Source organism: Salvelinus namaycush, chromosome 7 (genome assembly GCF_016432855.1).
Source record: "Salvelinus namaycush isolate Seneca chromosome 7, SaNama_1.0, whole genome shotgun sequence".
NCBI classification, from domain to species: Eukaryota; Metazoa; Chordata; class Actinopteri; order Salmoniformes; family Salmonidae; genus Salvelinus; species Salvelinus namaycush.
This window is the reverse complement of record NC_052313.1, coordinates 13,253,026-13,275,313: the sequence shown is the minus strand read 5'-3', so window position 1 is coordinate 13,275,313 and position 22,288 is coordinate 13,253,026. Positions and strand designations below refer to the sequence as shown.

General features: G+C 45.6%; 1 protein-coding gene across 1 annotated transcript in view; it reads left to right on the top strand.

Moving 5' to 3' along the window:
* LOC120050614 (brefeldin A-inhibited guanine nucleotide-exchange protein 1-like) overlaps window positions 1-22,288 on the top strand; it is a 92,505-nt gene that overhangs the window by 44,203 nt on the left and 26,014 nt on the right. Inside the window, exons 7-14 of the mRNA XM_038997204.1 lie at window positions 4,045-4,154; window positions 4,580-4,774; window positions 5,325-5,458; window positions 16,131-16,365; window positions 17,644-17,743; window positions 17,845-17,984; window positions 18,091-18,199; window positions 20,637-20,838. Of these exons, the coding sequence (XP_038853132.1) occupies window positions 4,045-4,154; window positions 4,580-4,774; window positions 5,325-5,458; window positions 16,131-16,365; window positions 17,644-17,743; window positions 17,845-17,984; window positions 18,091-18,199; window positions 20,637-20,838 (1,225 nt within the window). The remainder of the gene's footprint in view (window positions 1-4,044; window positions 4,155-4,579; window positions 4,775-5,324; window positions 5,459-16,130; window positions 16,366-17,643; window positions 17,744-17,844; window positions 17,985-18,090; window positions 18,200-20,636; window positions 20,839-22,288) is intronic.

Here is a 22,288-nt window from a genome sequence, read left to right as displayed (position 1 = left end):
AAACCCTCAGAGGTAGTAATCACACAAGTGATTACCAAACCACATAACCTTTGTTTTGGAGATGTTCAGAACAAGGTTAAGGGTAGAGAAAGCTTGTTGGACACTAAGAAAGCTTTGTTGTAGAGCATTTAACACAAAATCCGGGGAGGGGCAAGCTGAGTATAAGACTGTATCATCTGCATATAAATGGATGAGAGAGCTTCCTACTGCCTGAGCTATGTTGTTGATGTAATTTGAGAAGAGCGTGGGGCCTAGGATTGAGCCTTGGGGTGCTCCCTTGGTGACAGGCAGTGGCTGAGACAGCAGATGTTCTGACTTTATACACTGCACTCTTTGAGAGAGGTAGTTAGCAAACCAGGCCAAAGACCTCTGAGACACCATTACTCCTTAGCCGGCCCACAAGAATGGGATGGTCTACCGTATCAAAAGCTTTGGCCAAGTCAATAAAAATAGCAGCACAACATTGCTTAGAATCAAAGGCAATGGTGACATCATTGAGGACCTTTTAAGGTTGCAGTGACACATCCATAACTTGAGCGGAAACCAGATTGCATACCAGAGAGAATACTATAGACATCAAGAAAGCCAGTCAGTTGATTATTGACAAGTTTTTCCAACACTTGTGATAAACAGGGCAAAATAGAAATAGGCCTATAACAGTTAGGATCAGCTTGATCTTCCCCTTTAAATAAAGTACGAACCGTGGCTGCATTCCAAGCAATGGGAACCTCCCCAAAAAGGAGAGAGCAGCAGTGTGATTCACATCAATGCGCTATATAGATATCAATAATAAGTGATATCAGGGCCTCCCGGGTGGCGCAGTGGTCTAGGGCACTGCATCGCAGTGCTAGCTGCACCACCAGAGTCTCTGGGTTCGCGCCCAGGCTCTGTTGCAGCCGGCCGCGACCGGGAGGTCCGTGGGGCGACGCACAATTGGCATAGCGTCGTCCGGGTTAGGGAGGGTTTGGCCGGTAGGGATATCCTTGTCTCATCGCGCTCCAGCGACTCCTGTGGCGGGCCGGGCGCAGTGCGCGCTAACCAAGGGGGCCAGGTACACGGTGTTTCCTCCGACACATTGGTGTGGCTGGCTTCCGGGTTGGAGGCGCGCTGTGTTAAGAAGCAGTGCGGCTTGGTTGGGTTGTGCTTCGGAGGACGCATGGCTTTCGACCTTCGTCTCTCCCGAGCCCGTACGGGAGTTGTAGCAATGAGACAAGATAGTAATTGCTAGCGATTGGATACCACGAAAATTGGGGAGAAAATGGGATAAAATAAATTTTAAAAAATAAAAATAAAATAATAAGTGATATCCGTATCGCCGTAGACTACACCACTGCTGTCATCCTTACCTCCAAGCGTTTATTCAAGTTAGATAATCTTTGGATGCCGACAGCAGTCGCACCATTGGAAGACATAGCTTGGACTGTACACTACAAAAGCCAATTCTTGCTCTTTTCCCGCGATCCATCAAACACATTTGGTGTGTCATCATAGTGGTCTCTGATTTGTGGTCAGACTCGCTCAGGTGGAACAAACTTAAACTTGCACCTTTTTTCAATGCTGATTTGAATGTCATTGAGTAAATAGAGAAGTGCCAAATATGATTGTTTTGCAAACATCCTTTCCGAATTTAAAAGTAATCCTCGAAGTAATCATCTAGTTTTTCAAAAGTATCTAGTTTTTCAAAAGTATCTGTAATCTGATTTACAATATTTTAGCTGGTAATGTAACGATTACAATTACCGGTTTTTGTAATCCCTTACAATCCCTTACTTGTAACGGATTACATTACATGTAATCCGTTACTCCCCAACCCTGCCAGGCCAGAGCAGCATCACAGAGTGAGCTTAATCTTAGAGCAGATATTTTTTATTTTTTTATTTTATTTCACCTTTATTTAACCAGGTAGGCCAGTTGAGAACAAGTTCTCATTTACAACTGCGACCTGGCCAAGATAAAGCAAAGCACTGCGACACAAACAACAACACAGAGTTACACATGGAATAAACAAACGTACAGTCAATAACACAATAGATGGGAAAAAATCTATATACAGTGTGTGCAAATGGCGTGAGGAGGTAAGGCAATAAATAGGCCATAGTAGCGAGTAATTACAATTTAGCAAAGAACACTGGAGTGATAGATGTGCAGATGATGATGTGCAAGTAGAAATAATGGTGTGCAAAAGAGCAAAAAAGTCAATATAAACAATATGGGGATGAGGTAGGTAGATTGGGTGGGCTAATTACAGATGGGCTGTGTACAGCTGCAGTGATTGGTAAGCCGCTTAGATAGCTGACGCTTAAAGTTAGTGAGGGAGATATAAGTCTCCAACTTCAGTGATTTTTGCAATTCGTTCCAGTCATTGGCAGAAGAGAACTGTAAGGAAAGGCGGCCAAATGAGGTGTTTGCTTTGGGGATGACCTGTGAAATATACCTGCTGGAGCGCGTGCTATGGGTGGGTGTTGTTATCGTGACCAGTGAGCTGAGATAAGGCGGAGCTTTACCTAGCAAAGACTTATAGATGACCTGGAGCCAGTGGGTCTGGCGACGAATATGTAGCGAGGGCCAGCCGACGAGAGCATACAGGTCGCAGTGGTGGGTGGTATATGGGGCTTTGGTGACAAAACGGATGGCACTGTGATAGACTGCATCCAGTTTGCTGAGTAGAGTGTTGGAGGCTATTTTGTAAATGACATCGCCGAAGTCGAGGATCGGTAGGATAGTCAGTTTTACGAGGGTAAATTTGGCAGCGTGAGTGAAGGAGGCTTTGTTGCGAAATAGGCCATAATAAGCCGATTCTAGATTTAATTTTGGATTGGAAATGTTTAATATGAGTCTGGAAGGAGAGTTTACAGTCTAGCCAGACACCTAGGTATTTGTAGTTGTCCACATATTCTAAGTCAGAACCGTCCAGAGTAGTGATGCTAGTCGGGCGGGTGGGTGCGGGCAGCGATCGGTTGAAAAGCATGCATTTAGTTTTACTAGCGTTTAAGAGCAGTTGGAGGCCACGGAAGGAGAGTTGTATGGCATTGAAGCTCGTTTGGAGGTTTGTTAACACAGTGTCCAAAGAAGGGCCAGATGTATACAGAAGGGTGTCGTCTGCGTAGAGGTGGATCAGGGAATCACCCACAGCAAGAGCGACATCGTTGATATATACAGAGAAAAGAGTCGGCCCGAGAATTGAACCCAGTGGTACCCCCATAGAGACTGCCAGAGGTCCGGACAACAGGCCCTCCGATTTGACACACTGAACTCTATCTGAGAAGTAGTTAGTGAACCACATACAGATAGACGGACACAGTGTGTCACACACAGTCATATCATATCATACTCATATCGGCAGTCAGGTTAAAGTTCACACGGACTCTCATTCTCACGCAGTACTTTGTACCGTAGTGGATGGAAGTCTATTGATCATAGACACATCCAGGGTATTGTTCTAGACTGGTATCTTGTCTGCTTTAGACAGTAACAAAGCCTTAAACTTGAGATTTTCATGTACTCAATATTGGTAGAATATTTAGTCTGTGTTAAATAAGCATTTGATGAGACATCTTTCTCTTTAGACATTAATGAAGTAGTTTAAAGAAAATAACCTGCATAAAACCTTTCATTAGTGATTGAATGGGAGAGAGGATAGAAGAGTTTGGCACCCAGTGAGTAGAGATGCAGCCAAAGATTCGATAATCATTTTGTTAGCAAATTACTCAGTGCTTTCAACACACACACACACACACACACACACACACACACACACACACACACACACACACACACACACACACACACACACACACACACACACACACACACACACACACACACACACACCCATGTTCAATTTGTTCAGTGTAGATGTGATAGCTGATGCCAGTGAAGACTGTTTATCTTGTCAACTTTGAAGTCAAAGGGTAATGCCTCTCAGACAAAACGCGTTCGTTACTCATTCTGCCAGTTTACTGTTTCCCATCTTACATTTTTAAAGTGTATTGAGGTCCTTTTTTAATGTACTTTGACTAAAGTTTTACTTGTCCTGTGTTCAAGGTGCCGCTCAGCGTGATCAGGAAGCAGTAGAGGAGGGGGAGGAGCCTAACTATGAGGAGAAAACCCCGGAGATCATCCAGAGCATCCTACAGGAGGTCGTCAACACCGTTGTTGGAGGTAAGAGTCACTCTATGGATCTGAAATCAGATTTCTGTCTGTGGTCAGTTAAGTCAGGGTTTCCCAAACTCGGTCCTGAACCCAGCAGTACACAGCTGATTCAAATCATCAAAACTTGATGAGAAGTTTGTTATTTGAATCAGCTGTGTATTTCTACGGCAAAAACCAAAACATGCACCCAGGGGTGGGGGAGTTTTTCTGATACAAATAATTTTCGAATGAAAATTTGTTGAAGTCTAGAGTTTAGAAGTTACTATGTGTTAGCTTTTTTGTCCTTCCTAGAGAGAGCGAGAGTTGTGTGTCTCAGTGCTATTTTGACCCCTGCATACTAAACCACTCCAAAGGGCAATGCCTGAAACCTGCTCGTATGTGTTCAGATGCCATGGAGTCCGCTGGTGAGACCGAGCTGCCCACAGAGGTCACGGAACCTGCTAAGGTCATCAATGAGGTTATCACCAAGGCAACAGCGATCACAGAGGTCACAGAGATGGTAGAAGACGAGGGGGACAGCGAGAACGTCCACGCCAACGGAATCCCCGGCACGCCCATCTCTGCCAGCTTCCCTCCGTCGCTGCCCGATGACAGGCTGTCTGTCTCCTCTAGTGATACACAGGTGAGCGGGACTGACCTGACTGTCACCTTAGTTACACACTCCGCTCAACAAAGTAGTTTTGTGCTAGCCTGGGTGTCTGTCAGTCTGTCTGTTTTAGCAGAAGAATATAACTGTTATTGCCATTTGTTTTGCGTTTTTGAAGTGTTAATCAATTTGTAAAAAGGAAATTGGAAAGTCATTGGTAACATGAGGAATTAAAGCGAGTCCATGAGGGGAGGAGCTATTCAATCAATCTCTGTGCTACTGCAGATCAAAGTGTCTGTCTGCCAGTCTGCTGGGGTTGATTCCAACATGATTAATAGATACTCTAACATCTCCTCTCTTTTCAGCTTCTCAGGTTATTATAAGTAAGTCTGAGCACTGGATGTAATTATCTATGATTACAGTCTTACATGATCAAGGTTGAACAGATCTGCAATAAGAACTATTTTATTTCAAAGTCTTTGTGTCAAGTGGAAAATACATTTTTGATCACAAGTAATGATAATTTACTCTTGAGCCTTGATTAAAAGTTTTTGATGTTGATCATCTGTTTGTGTTTCTGCATTAGGAGTCGGGAGCGACCACAGGCCCAGTACCAGGTGCTAAGTTCTCCCATATTCTCCAGAAGGATGCCTTCCTAGTGTTTAGATCGCTCTGCAAGCTGTCCATGAAGCCTCTGTCAGATGGTCCCCCAGACCCAAAGTAAGATGAGTTCTTGTATCGGAACGCTTATGATGGTTTTGTTTAAGATAATTGAATAGAGGAACAGTAGCTATAGTGCCTTAGTAAGTAGCATATTACAGGTTTATTTCTGGAGTGTGTTCCTTAGTTGAGTCATGCCTCGTGGAGTGTAGCCTAGTTATTATTAGTGGGGAGTGTTGTGACGGTTTGTGTGTGTGTTTGTATGAAGCATCACTCAGCTGATTATTGGTTCTGGATCACTTCTTGTGCTCCTGCAGTTAAACAGCCTTCCTCTTCCTGTTTCCTCTCCCTCTTTTGAACATAATATATATATACTGTAGAAAACCCAAATGTGATCTCACTTGTAGGGAGGCAAAATCAGATTACACACACACACACATATACATACAGTTGAAGTCGGAAGTTTACAAACACTGAGGTTGGAATCATTAAAACTTGTTTTTCAACCACTCCACAAATTTCTTGTTAACAAACTATAGTTTTGGCAAGTCAGTTAGAACATCTACTTTGTGCATGACACAAGTAATTTTTCCAACAATTGTTTACAGACAGATTATTTCACTTATAATTCATTGTATCACAATTCCAGTGGGTCAAAAGTTTACATACGCTAAGTTGACAGTGCTTTTAAACAGTCCAGAAAATGATGTCATGACTTTAGACGCTTCGGATAGGCTAATTGACATCATTTGAGTCAATTGGAGGTACCTGTGGATGTATTTCAAGGCCTTCCTTCAAACTCAATGCCTCTTTGCTTGACATCATGGGGAAATCAAAAGAAATCAGCCAAGACCTCAGAAAAAAAATTGTAGACCTCCACAAGTCTGGTTCATCCTTGGGAGCAATTTCCAAATGCCTGAAGGTACCACATTCATCTGTACAAACAATAGTATGCAAGTATAAACACCATGGGACCACGCAGCCATCATACTGCTCAGGAAGGAGACGCGTTCTGTCTCCTAGAGATGAACGTACTTTGGTGCAAAAAGTGCAAATCAATCCCAGAACAACAGCAAAGGAGCTTGTGAAGATGCTAGAGGAAACAGGTACAAAAGTATCTATATCCACAGTAAAACGAGTCCTATATCGACATAACCTGAAAGGCCGCTCAGCAAGGAAGAAGCCACTGCTCCAAAACCGCCATAAAAAAGCCAGACTACAGTTTGCAACTGCACATGGGGACAAAGATTGTACTTTTTGGAGAAATGTCCTCTGGTCTGATGAAACAAAAATAGAACTGTTTGGCCATAATGACCATCGTTATGTTTGGAGGAAAAAGGGGGAGGCTTGCAAGCCAAAGAACACCATCCCAACCGTGAAGCATGTGTGTGGCAGCATCATGTTGTGGGGTTGCTTTGCTGCAGGAGGGACTGGTGCACTTCACAAAATAGATGGCATCATGAGGCAGGAAAATTATGTCGATATATTGAAGCAATATCTCAAGACATCAGTCAGGAAGTTAAAGCTTGGTCGCAAATGGGTCTTCCAAATGGACAATGACCCCAAGCATACTTCCAAAGTTGTGGCAAACTAGCTTAAGGACAACAAAGTCAAGGTATTGGAGTGGCCATCACAAAGCCTTGACCTCAATCCTATAGAAAATGTGTGGGCAGAACTGAAAAAGCGTGTGCGAGCAAGGAGACCTACAAACCTGACTCAGTTACACCAGCTCTGTCAGGAGGAATTGGCCAAAATTCATCCAAATTATTGTGGGAAGCTTGTGGAAGGCTACCCGAAATGTTTGACCCAAGTTAAACAATTTAAAGGCAATGCTACCAAATACTGATTGAGTGTATGTAAACTTCTGACCCACTGGAATTGTGATACAGTGAATTATAAGTGAAATAATCTGTCTGTAAACAATTGTTGGGAAAATGCCTTGTGTCATGCACAAAGTAGATGTCCTAACCGACTTACCAAAACTATATTTTGTTAACAAGAAATTTGTGGAGTGGTTGTAAAACGAGTTTTAATGACTCCAACCTGTATGTAAACTTCCGACTTCAACTGTATGTATATGTGTGTGTGTGTGTAATCTGATTTTGCCTCCCTACAAGTGAGATCACATTTGGGTTTTCTACAGTATGTTTTGCTGAGCCTGTTACAGGCGAAGAGGCATTTGATTTGCTTAATCTGATAGCTGTGTTTACATAACAGGATTTCCTGATTCTGGTTTCTATATGGTAACTCAATTCTGACTGTTTCAGTCTCCCATCTCTATCATTCTTCCCATGAGCTTTGTGGACTAACACTCTGCTCTGTTCTGATGGTGTTGTCGGGATTCTGTCTCAGAACACAAGAGAGACGTTCCATCCAGACAATGGTGACATGGAACCCTGTTGATCACGGGCTGTTGTCAGACGGGACTGAGAGGAAGGCGGTGTCATCACAGGCAGGGCTGTGCTAAGTGTCTGTCAGACAGAAAGCCTTTTCATCCACAGAGATTTACTCCATGACTGGCCCAGGTGATAACCCTGATAAAGACAGCTTGCTGTCTAAACGTTGGTAAATTAATTATTGCATCGGAGCTACTAGTGTGCAGATTTAGCCTTTCTTTGAAAGATACCCGGATGACACACAGGAGACCTGCTTTATCTGGAGATCAGCTGTAAATCTCACAACAGATGCTTTGAACTCAGTCTTTTTATGGATTAGAAAGACTAAATCAGTATTGAATCCTGCTGTTGTAATTAGTTAATAAAGGATTCAAGTTTTGTGTATTTGCCTTGCTATTTTTGTTACCTTAAATTCACTTTAAGGAAGCAGACAAAAGTCACGAAGTCACACTGCACCGTAGCCCCCTCTTTAGCCCTGGGCTAAGGGAGATTTTAGCACGGGGCTAAGGGAGATTTTAGCACGGGGCTAAGCGATTGTTCACATATTCTAAAGTGGGCAAGCACCATCCTTATCCCAGGGTTAGCTGGTCCTGCTAGCAGGGTTAGCACTGACTTTTCAGGGCTAGCCTCAGAAACATGGTGCCAAAATAGCAATTGTGAAACGGGTCCAGAACAATGCATAGAATTTTCTCTGTTCAATCACAAAAGCTGCACTTTCACTAAATTTGCATTTGCTTTTGATGCCTCTGAGTTCTGCATGGTATTTTAATAAGTACATTTATACTATTTCATCCTCCCATCTGAGGGCCAAAACCTGACAAAAAACGAAATACTTTCATCTGTGCAAGAACATTGGTTGCTATGGCGTGGAAGATGTGTCCCACGATAGATGTGCTAGTGGAGTAGAACTCCTCTAGCGGGTCGTGGAACACACCTTCCACGTCGTTCATTGGTTATCCCTTAAATTTACCACGGCTAAGGGCTGTTCTTATGCTTGACGCAACGCGGAGTGCCTGGATACAGCCCTCAGCCATGGTATATTGGCCATATACCACACACCCCAGAGGTCTTGTTGCTATTATAAACTGGTTACCAACATAATCGACCAGTAAAAAAAATTTTTTTGTCATATCCATGGTATACGGTCTGATATACCACGGCTTTCAGCCAGTCAGCTTTCAGGGCTCGAACCACCCGGTTTATAATTGGATATAGCTATCCATGATAATAATATTGTTGCATGATTTCGCTTTGGATCTGAAAGGTTGATGTCTCTTCAGTGCACAGCATTCGCTGCACAGGGGAGATATCACATGTCAAAAGTTTCTGTACTTACTTTACTATTTATATTTTTGACTACTTTTACTTTTACTTCACTACATTCCTTAAGAAAATGTACTTTTTACTCCATACATTTTCCATGACACCCAAAAGTGCTCGTTACATTTTAATACTTAGCAGGACAGGAAAATGGTCCAATTCACACACTTATCAAGAGAACATCCCTGTTAATTCCTACTGCCTGATCTGGTGGACTCGCTGAACACGTGCTTCATTTGTATTATGTCTGGGTGTTGGAGTGTGCCCCTAGCTATCTGTAAACAAATAACAAACTGAAGATTGTGCCGTCTGTTTTGCTTAATATAAGGAATTTGAAATGATTTATACTTTGATACTTAAGTATATATTAGCAATTACATTTACTTTAGATTTTTAGGTATATTTAAAACCACATACTTTTAATCAAGTAGTATTTTACTGGGTGACTTTCACTTTTACTTGAGTCATTTTCTATTACGGTATCTTTACTTTTACTCAAGTATGACAGTTGAGTACTTTTTCCACCACTGGTAGCATGTGTGTTTGTCCGTAAGCCCAAGGCTTTGGAATACAAGTGTGAAACCTCAGCCCAGGGCTAAAGCTTAGCCCAGGGTTAACACATGCTTGCGTGAATGCAGGATAAGCTAGCCTGGGGCCAGTCTTTGTCCGGGGCCAGTCTTTGTCCGGGGCCAGTCTTTGTCCGGGGCCAGTCTTTGTCCGGGGCCAGTCTTTGTCCGGGGCCAGTCTTTGTCCGGGGCCAGTCTTTGTCCGGGGCCAGTCTTTGTCCGGGGCCAGTCTTTGTCCGGGGCCAGTCTTTGTCCGGGGCCAGTCTTTGTCCGGGGCCAGTCTTTGTCCGGGGCCAGTCTTTGTCCGGGGCCAGTCTTTGTCCGGGGCCAGTCTTTGTCCGGGGCCAGTCTTTGTCCGGGGCCAGTCTTTGTCCAGGGCCAGTCTTTGTCCAGGGCCAGTCTTTGTCCAGGGCCAGTCTTTGTCCAGGGCCAGTCTTTGTCCAGGGCCAGTCTTAGCCCGGGGCTAAGAACAATGCAGTGGGATAAGGCCTAAAGTGAGTCAACAGTGAAATGGTTTCATACCCCAAGGCTGCATGGCATGCTCAGTTCAACCCACTGACTATGAACAACACACACACACACAAATGATTTATGGTTAGCATATAAAAAGACATTTCAAACATTCAAAACCCTAGGTCATCGGTCTTGTTGTTCATGGCTCAGTTATTAGATGTTTTGTTCAAATTGTTGATTTGTTATTGTACTGAGAATTTGCATTTTGGTTGCACACGCTTCCCCTTTCCAGGCCAAGCTGAAATGATAAAGTTGTGTCAGGTTTCCTCTGCGCTCCATGCGCCTGGGGAGAATCAGGCCATATTTCTGTGAGTCAGAGAAGCAGTTCCATATTTCTGTATACTACATTTAATATCAGTCTGTCTGTGGAGGAGGGCTAGGGAGCATTACAGAGAAGAGAGGTAGCCAGTCAGAGCAAATAAGATTACAAAAAAATCTGTTGGGTTCCTACTTCTCCATCATATAGCTGTTTATAAATATGGGTCGGACTAGATTGAGACAGTATGGACACTATACTATAATGATCTATTGTGCAGATGCCCTAACTACAGTGTAACAGATAGTTTCTGTATGAATTGTGTTGATCTATTTTTGGAAGTATTATTGGAACTGGTAAAACAGCACCAGCACCCACACATCTACAATAGCTAGCTCAGGCTCTTAGTATAAAGGAGGACATTAGGTGGACATACTCTGAGCCCCTCACTGCCATCAGACCATTAGGATCCTCAGTCAGTTGTGGGTCAATCAGGAAGTGCTGCTAATAACTGATGAGTCAGATGGTGATTCACAGTACACACACAGCACTCTTCTTGCTAATGTGCAATCATGACCATAATGAATAAATTAGGGTTATGGGGGTCCAGGGGCATGCCCCCCCCCCCTCCCGTTGTTTTATTTTTGTAGAACAACTGGGAGAAGTTCACCTCTGGTGACTTTTTAAAATAGCATTCTGCTCAAATACATGAAAATGTAATTATGTTGACACCATCTGAAATATAACTGATGCGCGCCACTGCACTGTAGGAAGATGTGGAGCAAGCGGCTGTGCGCTCTTGGCATGCTAGCTGTTCCCAAAGACTTCCAGTCATTGCGCTAACGCTAGTTACCAACTTCCTTTAAACTGTACAGTCGTGGCCAAAAGTTTTGAGAATGACACAAATATTAATTTCCACAAAGTGGAAGTGTCAAAGGTTTTTATTGACAATTACATGAAGTTGATGCAAAGAGTCAATATTTGCAGTGTTGGCCTGTCACGATCGTCTTTGGGTGAGAGATTGGACCAAGGCGCAGCGTGTGGAAAGTACATCTTCTTTTATTCAGAAGAGGGAAAAAAACACGAAACGAACACTATACAACTAAACAAACAAAATAACAAACTGACGACCGTGAAGCTATAATAACAAAATGGTGCTGACACTGACCATTACATACTGACATAGACAAATCCCCACAAACAGCTAAAGCCTATGGTTGCCTTAAATATGGCTCCCAATCAGAGACAACAATAACCAGCTGTCTCTAATTGAGACCCAATTCAGGCAACCATAGACTTTCCTAGATACCTACACTCAACCATAGACACAGCTAGACTTCTATACTAAACATAAACCCAACTACTCTAATAAACCCCCTAAACCTTACAACCACCCTAGACACTACAAAAAACACATACATTCCCCATGTCACACCCTGACCTAACTAAAATAATTAAGAAAACAAAGAATACTAAGGCCAGGGCGTGACATAACCCCCCCCTTAAGGTGCGAACTCCGGGCGCACCAGCACATAGTCTAGGGGAGGGTCTGGGTGGGCGTCCGTCCACGGCGGCGGCTCCGGCACTGGTCGTGGTCCCCACCCCACCATAGTCACTACCCGCTTACGTAGCCTCCTCCAAATGGCCACCCTCCACATTAACCCCACTGGATTAAGGGGCAGCACCGGACTAAGGGGCAGCACCGGACTAAGGGGCAGCACCGGACTAAGGGGCAGCACCGGGATAAGGGGCAGCACCGGGATAAGGGGCAGCACCAGGATAAGGGGCAGCACCAGGATAAGGGGCAGCACCAGGATAAGGGGCAGCTCCGGACTGAGGGACGGCAGCTCCGGACTGAGGGACGGATCCTGGCTGGATGACTGCTCTGGCGGATCTTGGCTGGACGGCTCTGGCGGATCCTGGCTGGACGGCTCTGGCGGATCTGGCTGCTCATGGCTGGCTGACGGATCTGGCTGCTCATGGCTGGCTGACGGATCTGGCTGCTCATGGCTGGCTGACGGATCTGGCTGCTCATGGCTGGCTGACGGATCTGGCTGCTCATGGCTGGCTGACGGATCTGGCTGCTCATGGCTGGCTGACGGATCTGGCTGCTCATGGCTGGCTGACGGCTCTGGACGCTCATGGCTGGCTGACGGCTCTGGCAGATCCTGTCTGGTTGGCGGCTCTGGCAGATCCTGTCTGGTTGGCGGCTCTGGCAGATCCTGTCTGGTTGGCGGCTCTGGCAGATCCTGTCTGGTTGGCGGCTCTGGCAGATCCTGTCTGGTTGGCGGCTCTGGCAGATCCTGTCTGGTTGGCGGCTCTGGCAGATCCTGTCTGGTTGGCGGCTCTGGCAGATCCTGACTGACGAATGGCTCTAGCGGCTCCTGACTGACTAACGGCTCTGACGGCTCGGGACAGACGGGCGGCTCTAATGGCTCGGGACAGACGGATGGCTCAGACGGCACTGGGCAGACGGATGGCTCAGATGGCGCTGGGGAGACGGATGGCTCAGATGGCGCTGGGGAGACGGATGGCTCAGATGGCGCTGGGGAGACGGATGGCTCAGATGGCGCTGGGGAGACGGATGGCTCAGATGGCACTGGGCAGACGGATGGCTCTGGCCGGAATAGGCGCACTGTAGGCCTGGTGCGTGGTGCCGGAACTGGAGGCACCGGGCTAAGGACACGCACCTTCAGGCTAGTGCGGGGAGAAGGAACAGGGCATACTGGACCCTGGGGACGCACATTAGGCCTAGTGCGTGGTGCCGGAACTGGTGGTACCGGGCTGGAGACACGCATCTCAGGGCTAATGCGGGGAGCAGCAACAGGACGCACAGGACTCTGGGGACACACAGGAGGCTTGGTGCGTGGTTTAGGCACTGGTGGTAAAGGGCTGGAGACACGCACCATAGGGCTAGTGCGTGGAGGAGGCACTGGTGGTACTGGGTTGGGGCGGGGAGGTGGCGCCGGAAATACCGGACCGTGCAGGCGTACTGGCTCCCTTGAGCACTGAGCCTGCCCAACCTTACCTGGTTGTATGCTCCCCGTCGCCCGACCAGTGCGGGGAGGTGGAATAACCCGCACCGGGCTATGTAGGCGAACCGGGGACACCATGCGTAAGGCTGGTGCCATGTAAGCCGGCCCGAGGAGACGCACTGGTGACCAGATGCGTTGGGCCGGCTTCATGACATCCGGCTCAACGCTCAATCTAGCCCGGCCGATACGTGGAGCTGGAATGTACCGAACCGGGCTATGAACGCGTACAGGAGACACCATGCGCTCTACTGCGTAACACGGTGTCTGCCCGTACTCTCGCTCTCCACGGTAAGTACAGGGAGTAGGCGCAGGTCTCCTACCTGACTTCGCCACACTCCCTTTAAGGCCCCCCCCAAGAAATTTTTGGGTTGTACTCACGGGCTTCCAGCCTTGCTTCCGTGCTGCCTCCTCATATCGCCTCCTCTCGGCTTTAGCTGCCTCCAGCTCTTCACGAGGGAGGCGATATTCTCCCGGTTGTGCCCAAGGTCCCTTTCCATCCAATATCTCCTCCCATGTCCATGAATCCTGTGTAGGTGGGTCCTGTTGCCGCTTGACACGCCGCTTGGTCCTGGATTGGTGGGTAATTCTGTCACGATCGTCTTTGGGTGAGAGATTGGACCAAGGCGCAGCGTGTGGAAAGTACATCTTCTTTTATTCAGAAGAGGGAAAAAAACACGAAACGAACACTATACAACTAAACAAACAAAATAACAAACTGACGACCGTGAAGCTATAATAACAAAATGGTGCTGACACTGACCATTACATACTGACATAGACAATTCCCCACAAACAGCTAAAGCCTATGGTTGCCTTAAATATGGCTCCCAATCAGAGACAACAATAACCAGCTGTCTCTAATTGAGACCCAATTCAGGCAACCATAGACTTTCCTAGATACCTACACTCAACCATAGACACAGCTAGACTTCTATACTAAACATAAACCCAACTACTCTAATAAACCCCCTAAACCTTACAACCACCCTAGACACTACAAAAAACACATACATTCCCCATGTCACACCCTGACCTAACTAAAATAATTAAGAAAACAAAGAATACTAAGGCCAGGGCGTGACATGGCCCTTCTTTTTCAAGACCTCTGCAATCCGCCCTGGCATGCTGTCAATTAACTTATGGGCCACATCCTGACTGATGGCAGCCCATTCTTGCATAATCAATGCTTGGAGTTTGTCAGAATTTGTGGGTTTTGGTTTGTCCACCCGCCTCTTGAGGATTGACCACAAGTTTTCAATGGAATTAAGGTCTGGGGAGTTTCCTGGCCATGGACCCAAAATATCGATGTTTTGTTCCGTGAGCCACTTAGTTATCACTTTTGCCTTATGGCAAGGTGCTCCATCATGCTGGAAAAGGCATTGTTTGTCACCAAACTGTTCCTGGATGGTTGGGAGAAGTTGCTCTCGGAGGATGTGTTGGTACCATTCTTTATTCATGGCTGTGTTCTTAGGCAGAATTGTGAGTGATCCCACTCCCTTGGCTGAGAAGCAACCCCACACATGAATGGTCTCAGGATGCTTTACTGTTGGCATGACACAGGACTGATGGTAGCGCTCACCTTGTCTTCTCCGAACAAGCTTTTTTCCGGATGCCCCAAACAATCGGAAAGGGGATTCATCAGAGAAAATGACTTTACCCCAGTCCTCAGCAGTCCAATCCCTGTACCTTTTGCAGAATATCAGTCTGTCCCTGATGTTTTTCCTGGAGAGAAGTGGCTTCTTTGCTGCACTTCTTGACACCAGGCCACCCTCCAAAAGTCTTCGCCTCACTGTGCTTGCAGATGCACTCACACCTGCCTGCTGCTATTCCTGAGCTAGCTCTGTACTGGTGGTGCCCAGATCCCGCAGCTGAATCACCTTTAGGAGACGGTCCTGGCGCTTACTGGACTTTCTTGGGCGCCCTGAAGCCTTCTTCACAACAATTGAACCGCTCTCCTTGAAGTTCTTGATGATCCGATAAATGGTTGATTTAGGTGCAATCTTACTGGCAGCAATATCCTTGCCTGTGAAGCCCTTTTTGTGCAAAGCAATGATGACGGCACGTGTTTCCTTGCGGGTAACCATGATTGACAGAGGAAGAACAATGATTCCAAGCACCACCCTCCTTTTTGAAGCTTCCAGTCTGTTATTCGAACTCAATCAGCATGACAGAGTGATCTCCAGCCTTGTCCTCATCAACACTCACACCTGTGTTAACGAGAGAATCACTGACATGTCAGCTGGTCCATTTGTGGCAGGGCTGGAATGCAGTGGAAATGTTTTTGGGCGATTCAGTTCATTTGCATGGCAAAGAGGGACTTTGCAATTATTTGCAATTCATCTGATCACTCTTCATAACATTCTGGAGTATATGCAAATTTCCCTCATACAAACTGAGGTAGCAGACTTCTCAACTTTTGGCCATGACTGTACTCAGACATAAAAATGGTATCCATGAGTTCTTCTGGGTAAGTAGAAAAAAGTGCTTAATTGCCAAAATCTCACACTATCCCTTTAAAAGTGTGTCTCCAAAAAATAATAAGAGGCCAGCAAAGATGTATGAATATAGGGGAAACACTGAAATCCAACACCTGTTACACTTGAATGTTATAAGTTTGACTCAACGCCCCTGTCTCTTTCCTCCCAGGTCCCACGAGCTGCGCTCCAAGGTGCTGTCCCTCCAGCTGCTCCTGTCCATACTGCAGAACGCTGGGCCCATCTTCAAGACCAACGAGATGTTCATCAACGCCATCAAGCAGTACCTGTGTGTGGCGCTGTCTAAGAACGGTGTCTCCTCTGTCCCTGAAGTCTTTGAGCTCTCGCTCTCCATCTTCCTCACCCTCCTTTCCCACTTCAAGACCCACCTCAAGATGCAGATCGAGGTACCTGACTTTTGGTTGTTCCTCTGTCGCAAAAGGGTTAGCTGCTGATTTAGTTTTTTTGTTCCAGAAAGTGTCTGTGCAAACCAAGCTACCTGACAAGCTATTATCTTCAAATAGGATTTCCCTTCCTGTCTCAAAGTCACATAACCCCTATATTCCTCCATATTCCTCCACACTTGCTCTCCATCTAGTCCCCCTCACCTTCTGTTGTCCTACTTGAAAACCTATAAATATGCAGGTCAAGACACTGTTCTGTTCCTGAATAGCTGTCTTATCCCTCTATTTGCCAATCTCTCCTGTTCCCACTTCCAATGTTGTACATCTGTCATGCCTCTCAAATATTGACATACTGACATTTCTCAATACAGCAGGCTGACAAAGGTGATTCGTGGGAGATGAAGTTTATTACATGGCACAGTAATGTAGTTCTGCCTCAGTGTGTTTCAGTATTACCTGCTAGCTGTTGCTTCTGATTAATAGTCCACTTCCACAGTTGTCTGGCTGTAATATTTCCTCATCCTGAAGTTGATGACTTAATCTGCTTGCCACTGTTTGTGGCCAACAGTCTTTTCTGGAGACGGATGTTGTTCGTTGAGATGTTATGATTTCGGGCCTCCCGGGTGGCGCAGTGGTCTAGGGCACTGCATCGCAGTGCTAACTGCGCCACCAGAGTCTCTGGGTTCGCGCCCAGGCTCTGTCGCAGCCGGCCGCGACCGGGAGGTCCGTGGGGCGACGCACAATTGGCATAGCGTCGTCCGGGTTAGGGAGGGTTTGGCCGGTAGGGATATCCTTGTCTCATCGCGCTCCAGCGACTCCTGTGGCGGGCCGGGCGCAGTGCGCGCCAACCAAGGGGGCCAGGTACACGGTGTTTCCTCCGACACATTGGTGCGGCTGGCTTCCGGGTTGGAGGCGCGCTGTGTTAAGAAGCAGTACGGCTGGTTGGGTTGTGCTTCGGAGGACGCATGGCTTTCGACCTTCGTCTCTCCCGAGCCCGTACGGGAGTTGTAGCGATGAGACAAGGTAGTAATTACTAGCGATTGGATACCACGAAAATTGGGGAGAAAATGGGATAAAATTAAAAAAATAAAAAAATAAAAGAGATGTTATGATTTCATAGTTGAGCTTTCGGTTTGCAGTGAGATGTATGTGTTTATGGATTTGTTACATTGGATAGTTCTGTTAATGAAGATACAAAATGCTTTTTTCATCTTGACCTCTTCTTGCTACCCTTATTTGTTTCCCTCAGCTTTAACTGTCATGGTTTGTTTCACTGTGCAGGTGTTCTTCAAGGAGATTTTCCTGTATATTCTGGAGACGTCAACAAGCTCCTACGACCATAAATGGATGGTTATACAGACCCTAACCAGAATATGTGCAGGTGAGTGTGTGGTGTGAATTTTAAATGCTATCTGTGGTACAGCGCATCAATCCCTATTACAAGTCAAGTACCAACTGTCCCTCATCTCTCTCCTCCCTCAGATGCCCAGGGTGTGGTGGATATCTATGTGAATTATGATTGTGACTTGAATGCTGCTAATATCTTTGAGAGGCTGGTGAATGACCTGTCGAAGATTGCACAGGGCCGGGCAGGCCACGAGCTCGGTACAACACCACTCCAGGTAAGACTGACCAATGGCCACTGTCTTTCTCTGTATTGGACAAATGTACAGTATATTGCTTTAAAGTTGTCATAACATTGCGGTAACATTTCTCTATTCCCGCCAGGAGTTGACCCTGAGGAAGAAAGGCCTGGAGTGTCTGGTGTCCATCTTGAAGTGTATGGTAGAGTGGAGTAAGGACCAGTATGTCAACCCCAACTCCCAAACCAGCCTTGGTAAGAGACTGACCAAACTACAGTGACTTTAGCCACATAGTTACACTGAGGCTGATGGGGACTGATGCACCACTGGGTGTTTGATTTAGGTCCTGAGGAAAACTGTTTAGCAATTCTTCAAGTGCACCGTTGTGCCTGCTCCTTTGTGGTTACCAGAAAGAGGAAAGTGTTTGGATGTGTAGAGTCCAGTACCCAAGTACCTGGAGTATAGTTGAGATATCTACATTGCTCTGGCATCGTATGCTCCACATCAGAAATGGTGACGCGCTTGTCTGTGTGTTTAACATATGTATAGTGGATTCTTTCAGACTACGGGCAAAAGGGAAACGGCCAAGCTATGCCAGGGCTTTATTCTCAGTCAAACCAGCCTCGGGTTAACTGGGGTTAGAGGGAAGAGTGGTGTTCATCAGTACAGCTGTAGCATAGTCCCTGAGATTAGCGATTAGCATTCATCAGTAGCCTACAGCTTATACAGACCCTGAAAGGAAAGGCTAATTCAATAATGTACCCAGGCTAATACACCAGAGCAGGGGAGGCTAACTCGATACCCTGAGCCTGCTGATGATGAAAAGCCCTGGTGCGACAGACGGAGCCCCTGTCAGTGCTCCTGGATTAGACCCTTTTCTTCAGAGTGAGGTGAGGGGAATCATTCCTGTTAAAGGAGAATAGAGGGCTCTAACCAAGGGGGAAAGGGGGGCTTTAATGGAAGCTGGGAAAGAGGACTTTAACGAAGGCAGGGAAGTTGAGGCTCTGAGAGCGTTGCCAGATATCTCCACATATCCCCTCAGAGAGGATACACAGCGCTAGCCTCAGGCTACCTTCTGGCACTCAGAGAGCTAACTCTACCAAGGCACGGAAGGCAGCTGAATTCACAAACAACCACTGCTAGAGGGGACGTCACCATGCCAAAGTACAGCTAGTGCCAACTCATTTAGTGACAATGCTGAAGACAAGTAGACAAATTTGAGTCTAAAACGTATGACGTATTGGCTGCTAAAAGCGTATTGTTACGCTTTTAGGTTACTTCAAACAAAATATGTTTTTCTCAGTGAAAGTGTATCCTTATTATGCTATTTTCCATGTAGATAGCTCAGCTAATGCATATCATTTGTTGTTCTAAAAATATGTTTTACATCCTTACATAGATAATACTGCTCTACTCTCCACTTTCTCTTAATTCTGGTCTATCTCTTTGTTCTCTGGTTGTACTGATCTGACATCACAGGAAGAGCAGGTAACGGTACAAAGTTGTGGAGTGTTTGATAGACTGGTTGCTGTAGCAACAGTAGGAGTCATTGGGCCTAGATTAGAGGGTGGAGGGGGCTACGCTGACTGTGTGTAGTACTGTGGGTGTTAGACACCTTGTCTTCCTTTCATTTGCAAAGTCTTCTGTTATTTGCCTTAGAACACTGTAGATTTTGGATAGATTTGGAGCACAGCTCTATGTACATTTGAAATAGCTACATCTGACTAGAATAAGTTGTTATTCTAACCAGTTTTTCCCACACATGTTTCTATGAGAGCTTTGCTACCTACCCTGGCTGTGCCACCCTCCTCCCCCCACCCTGGCTGTGCCACCCTCCTCCCCCCACCCTGGCTGTGCCACCCTCCTCCCCCCACCCTGGCTGTGCCACCCTCCTCCCCCCACCCTGGCTGTGCCACCCTCCTCCCCCTACCCTGGCTGTGCCACCCTCCTCCCCCCACCCTGGCTGTGCCACCCTCCTCCCCCTACCCTGGCTGTGCCACCCTCCTCCCCCTACCCTGGCTGTGCCACCCTCCTCCCCCCACCCTGGCTGTGCCACCCTCCTCCCCCTACCCTGGCTGTCCCCCCCCACCCTGTGTCTGCTCTCTGAAGCTGTTGATTAAATGAAGCACACTGCCAGCTCACATTACCCTGATGGTGTCCTGAATGTTTTACAGAGTTTCCGATGGGTAATAAGATCCCTTACAATGTCTGTTACAGCCAGGTATGCAACCACCATGGACCTGATTCACCCACAGAACAGTAGCATCAGACCTGTTAGGCTGCTCTGCTCTGTCCCCTCAGGCCGTACACAACACCCTGCGCTACCTCCATGTTACAGTTACTGCACACTGCTTCAACTGCTGCCTGGTTTATTAAATAACAAACCTTTTTAATGTGTGTGTATGATACTGTCAGGCTCTCCACAGCAGATAATATACCACCAGACAAGGCCTCAGGTTCATCACGTTGTCTTTCTCTCAGCAGTGCAGAGTCCATCCCACTATTAGTGAAGTCCCCAGAGACCCGGATCTATAAACTATAGGCTGAACCCCCATAACGACTAAAAAAGTTGCCTTGCCTGACTGACTGTGCTGGATTGCTGATTGCGTTGGGATCCTAACACCAACTACAGTGTTTGCTAATCTCTCTCAGACCATTGATTGTTCAATGTTCTTCTCCGTCCGTCCCCAGGTCAGGAGAAGCCCTCGGAGCAGGAGACCAATGAGACGAAGGCCCCGGAGACCATCAACCGATACGGAAGCATCAACTCGCTGGACTCCACAGCCTCGTCCGGCATCGGGAGCTATAGTACACAGATGTCAGGGACAGACAACCCCGAGCAGTTTGAGGTTCTCAAACAACAGAAGGAGATCATCGAGCAGGGCATTGACCTGTAAGCCAGACTAGTGCTGCTTATACTGTATACCTGAATGTATATTCATCTTGCACTGTATAGACAGCTGAATATATTCACCATGTACTGTATACCTGAATATATTCACCATGTACTGTATACCTGAATATATTCACCTTGTACTGTATACCTGAATATATTCACCATGTACTGTATACCTGAATATATTCACCATGTACTGAATACCTGAATATATTCACCTTGTATTGTATACCTGAATATAGTCACCTTGTACTGAGAACCTGAATATATTCACCTTGTATTGTATACCTGAATATAGTCACCTTGTACTGAGAACCTGAATATATTCACCTTGTACTGTATACCTGAATATATTCACCTTGTACTGTATACCTGAATATATTCACCTTGTACTGAATACCTGAATATATTCACCTTATACTGAATACCTGAATATATTCACCTCGTACTGAATACCTGAATATATTCACCTTATACTGTATACCTGTATATATTCAAATTGTACTGTAGAGACAGCTGAATATATTCACCTTGTACTGTATAGACAGCTGAATATATTCACCTTGTACTGAATACCTGAATATATTCACATTGTACTGTATACCTGAATATATTCACCTTGTACTGTATAGACAGCTGAATATATTCACCTTGTACTGAATACCTGAATATATTCACCTTATACTGTATACCTGAATATATTCACCTTATACTGTATACCTGAAAATATTCACCTTGTACTGAATAACTGAATATATTCACCTTATACTGTATACCTGAAAATATTCACCTTGTACTGTATAGACAGCTGAATATATTCACCTTATACTGTATAACTGAATATATTCACCTTATACTGTATACCTGAAAATATTCACCTTGTACTGAATAACTGAATATATTCACCTTATACTGTATACCTGAAAATATTCACCTTGTACTGAATAACTGAATATATTCACCTTATCATGAATACCTGATTATATTCACCTTGTACTGTTTACACAGCTGAATATATTCGCCTTGTACGGTATACTTTAATATATTCACCTTGTACTGTATAGACAGCTGAATATATTCACCTTGTAACTGTATACCTGAATATATTCACCTTGTACTGTATACCTGAATATATTCACCTTATACTGTATACCTTAATATATTCACCTTATACTGTATACCTGAAAATATTCACCATGTACTGTATAGACAGCTGAATATATTCACCTTGTAACTGTATACCTGAATATATTCACCTTATCCTGTATAGACAGCTGAATATATTCACCTTGTAACTGTATACTTGAATATATTCACCTTATCCTGTATAGACAGCTGAATATATTCACCTTGTAACTGTATACCTGAATATATTCACCTTATCCTGTATAGACAGCTGAATATATTCACCTTGTAACTGTATACCTGAATATATTCACCTTATCCT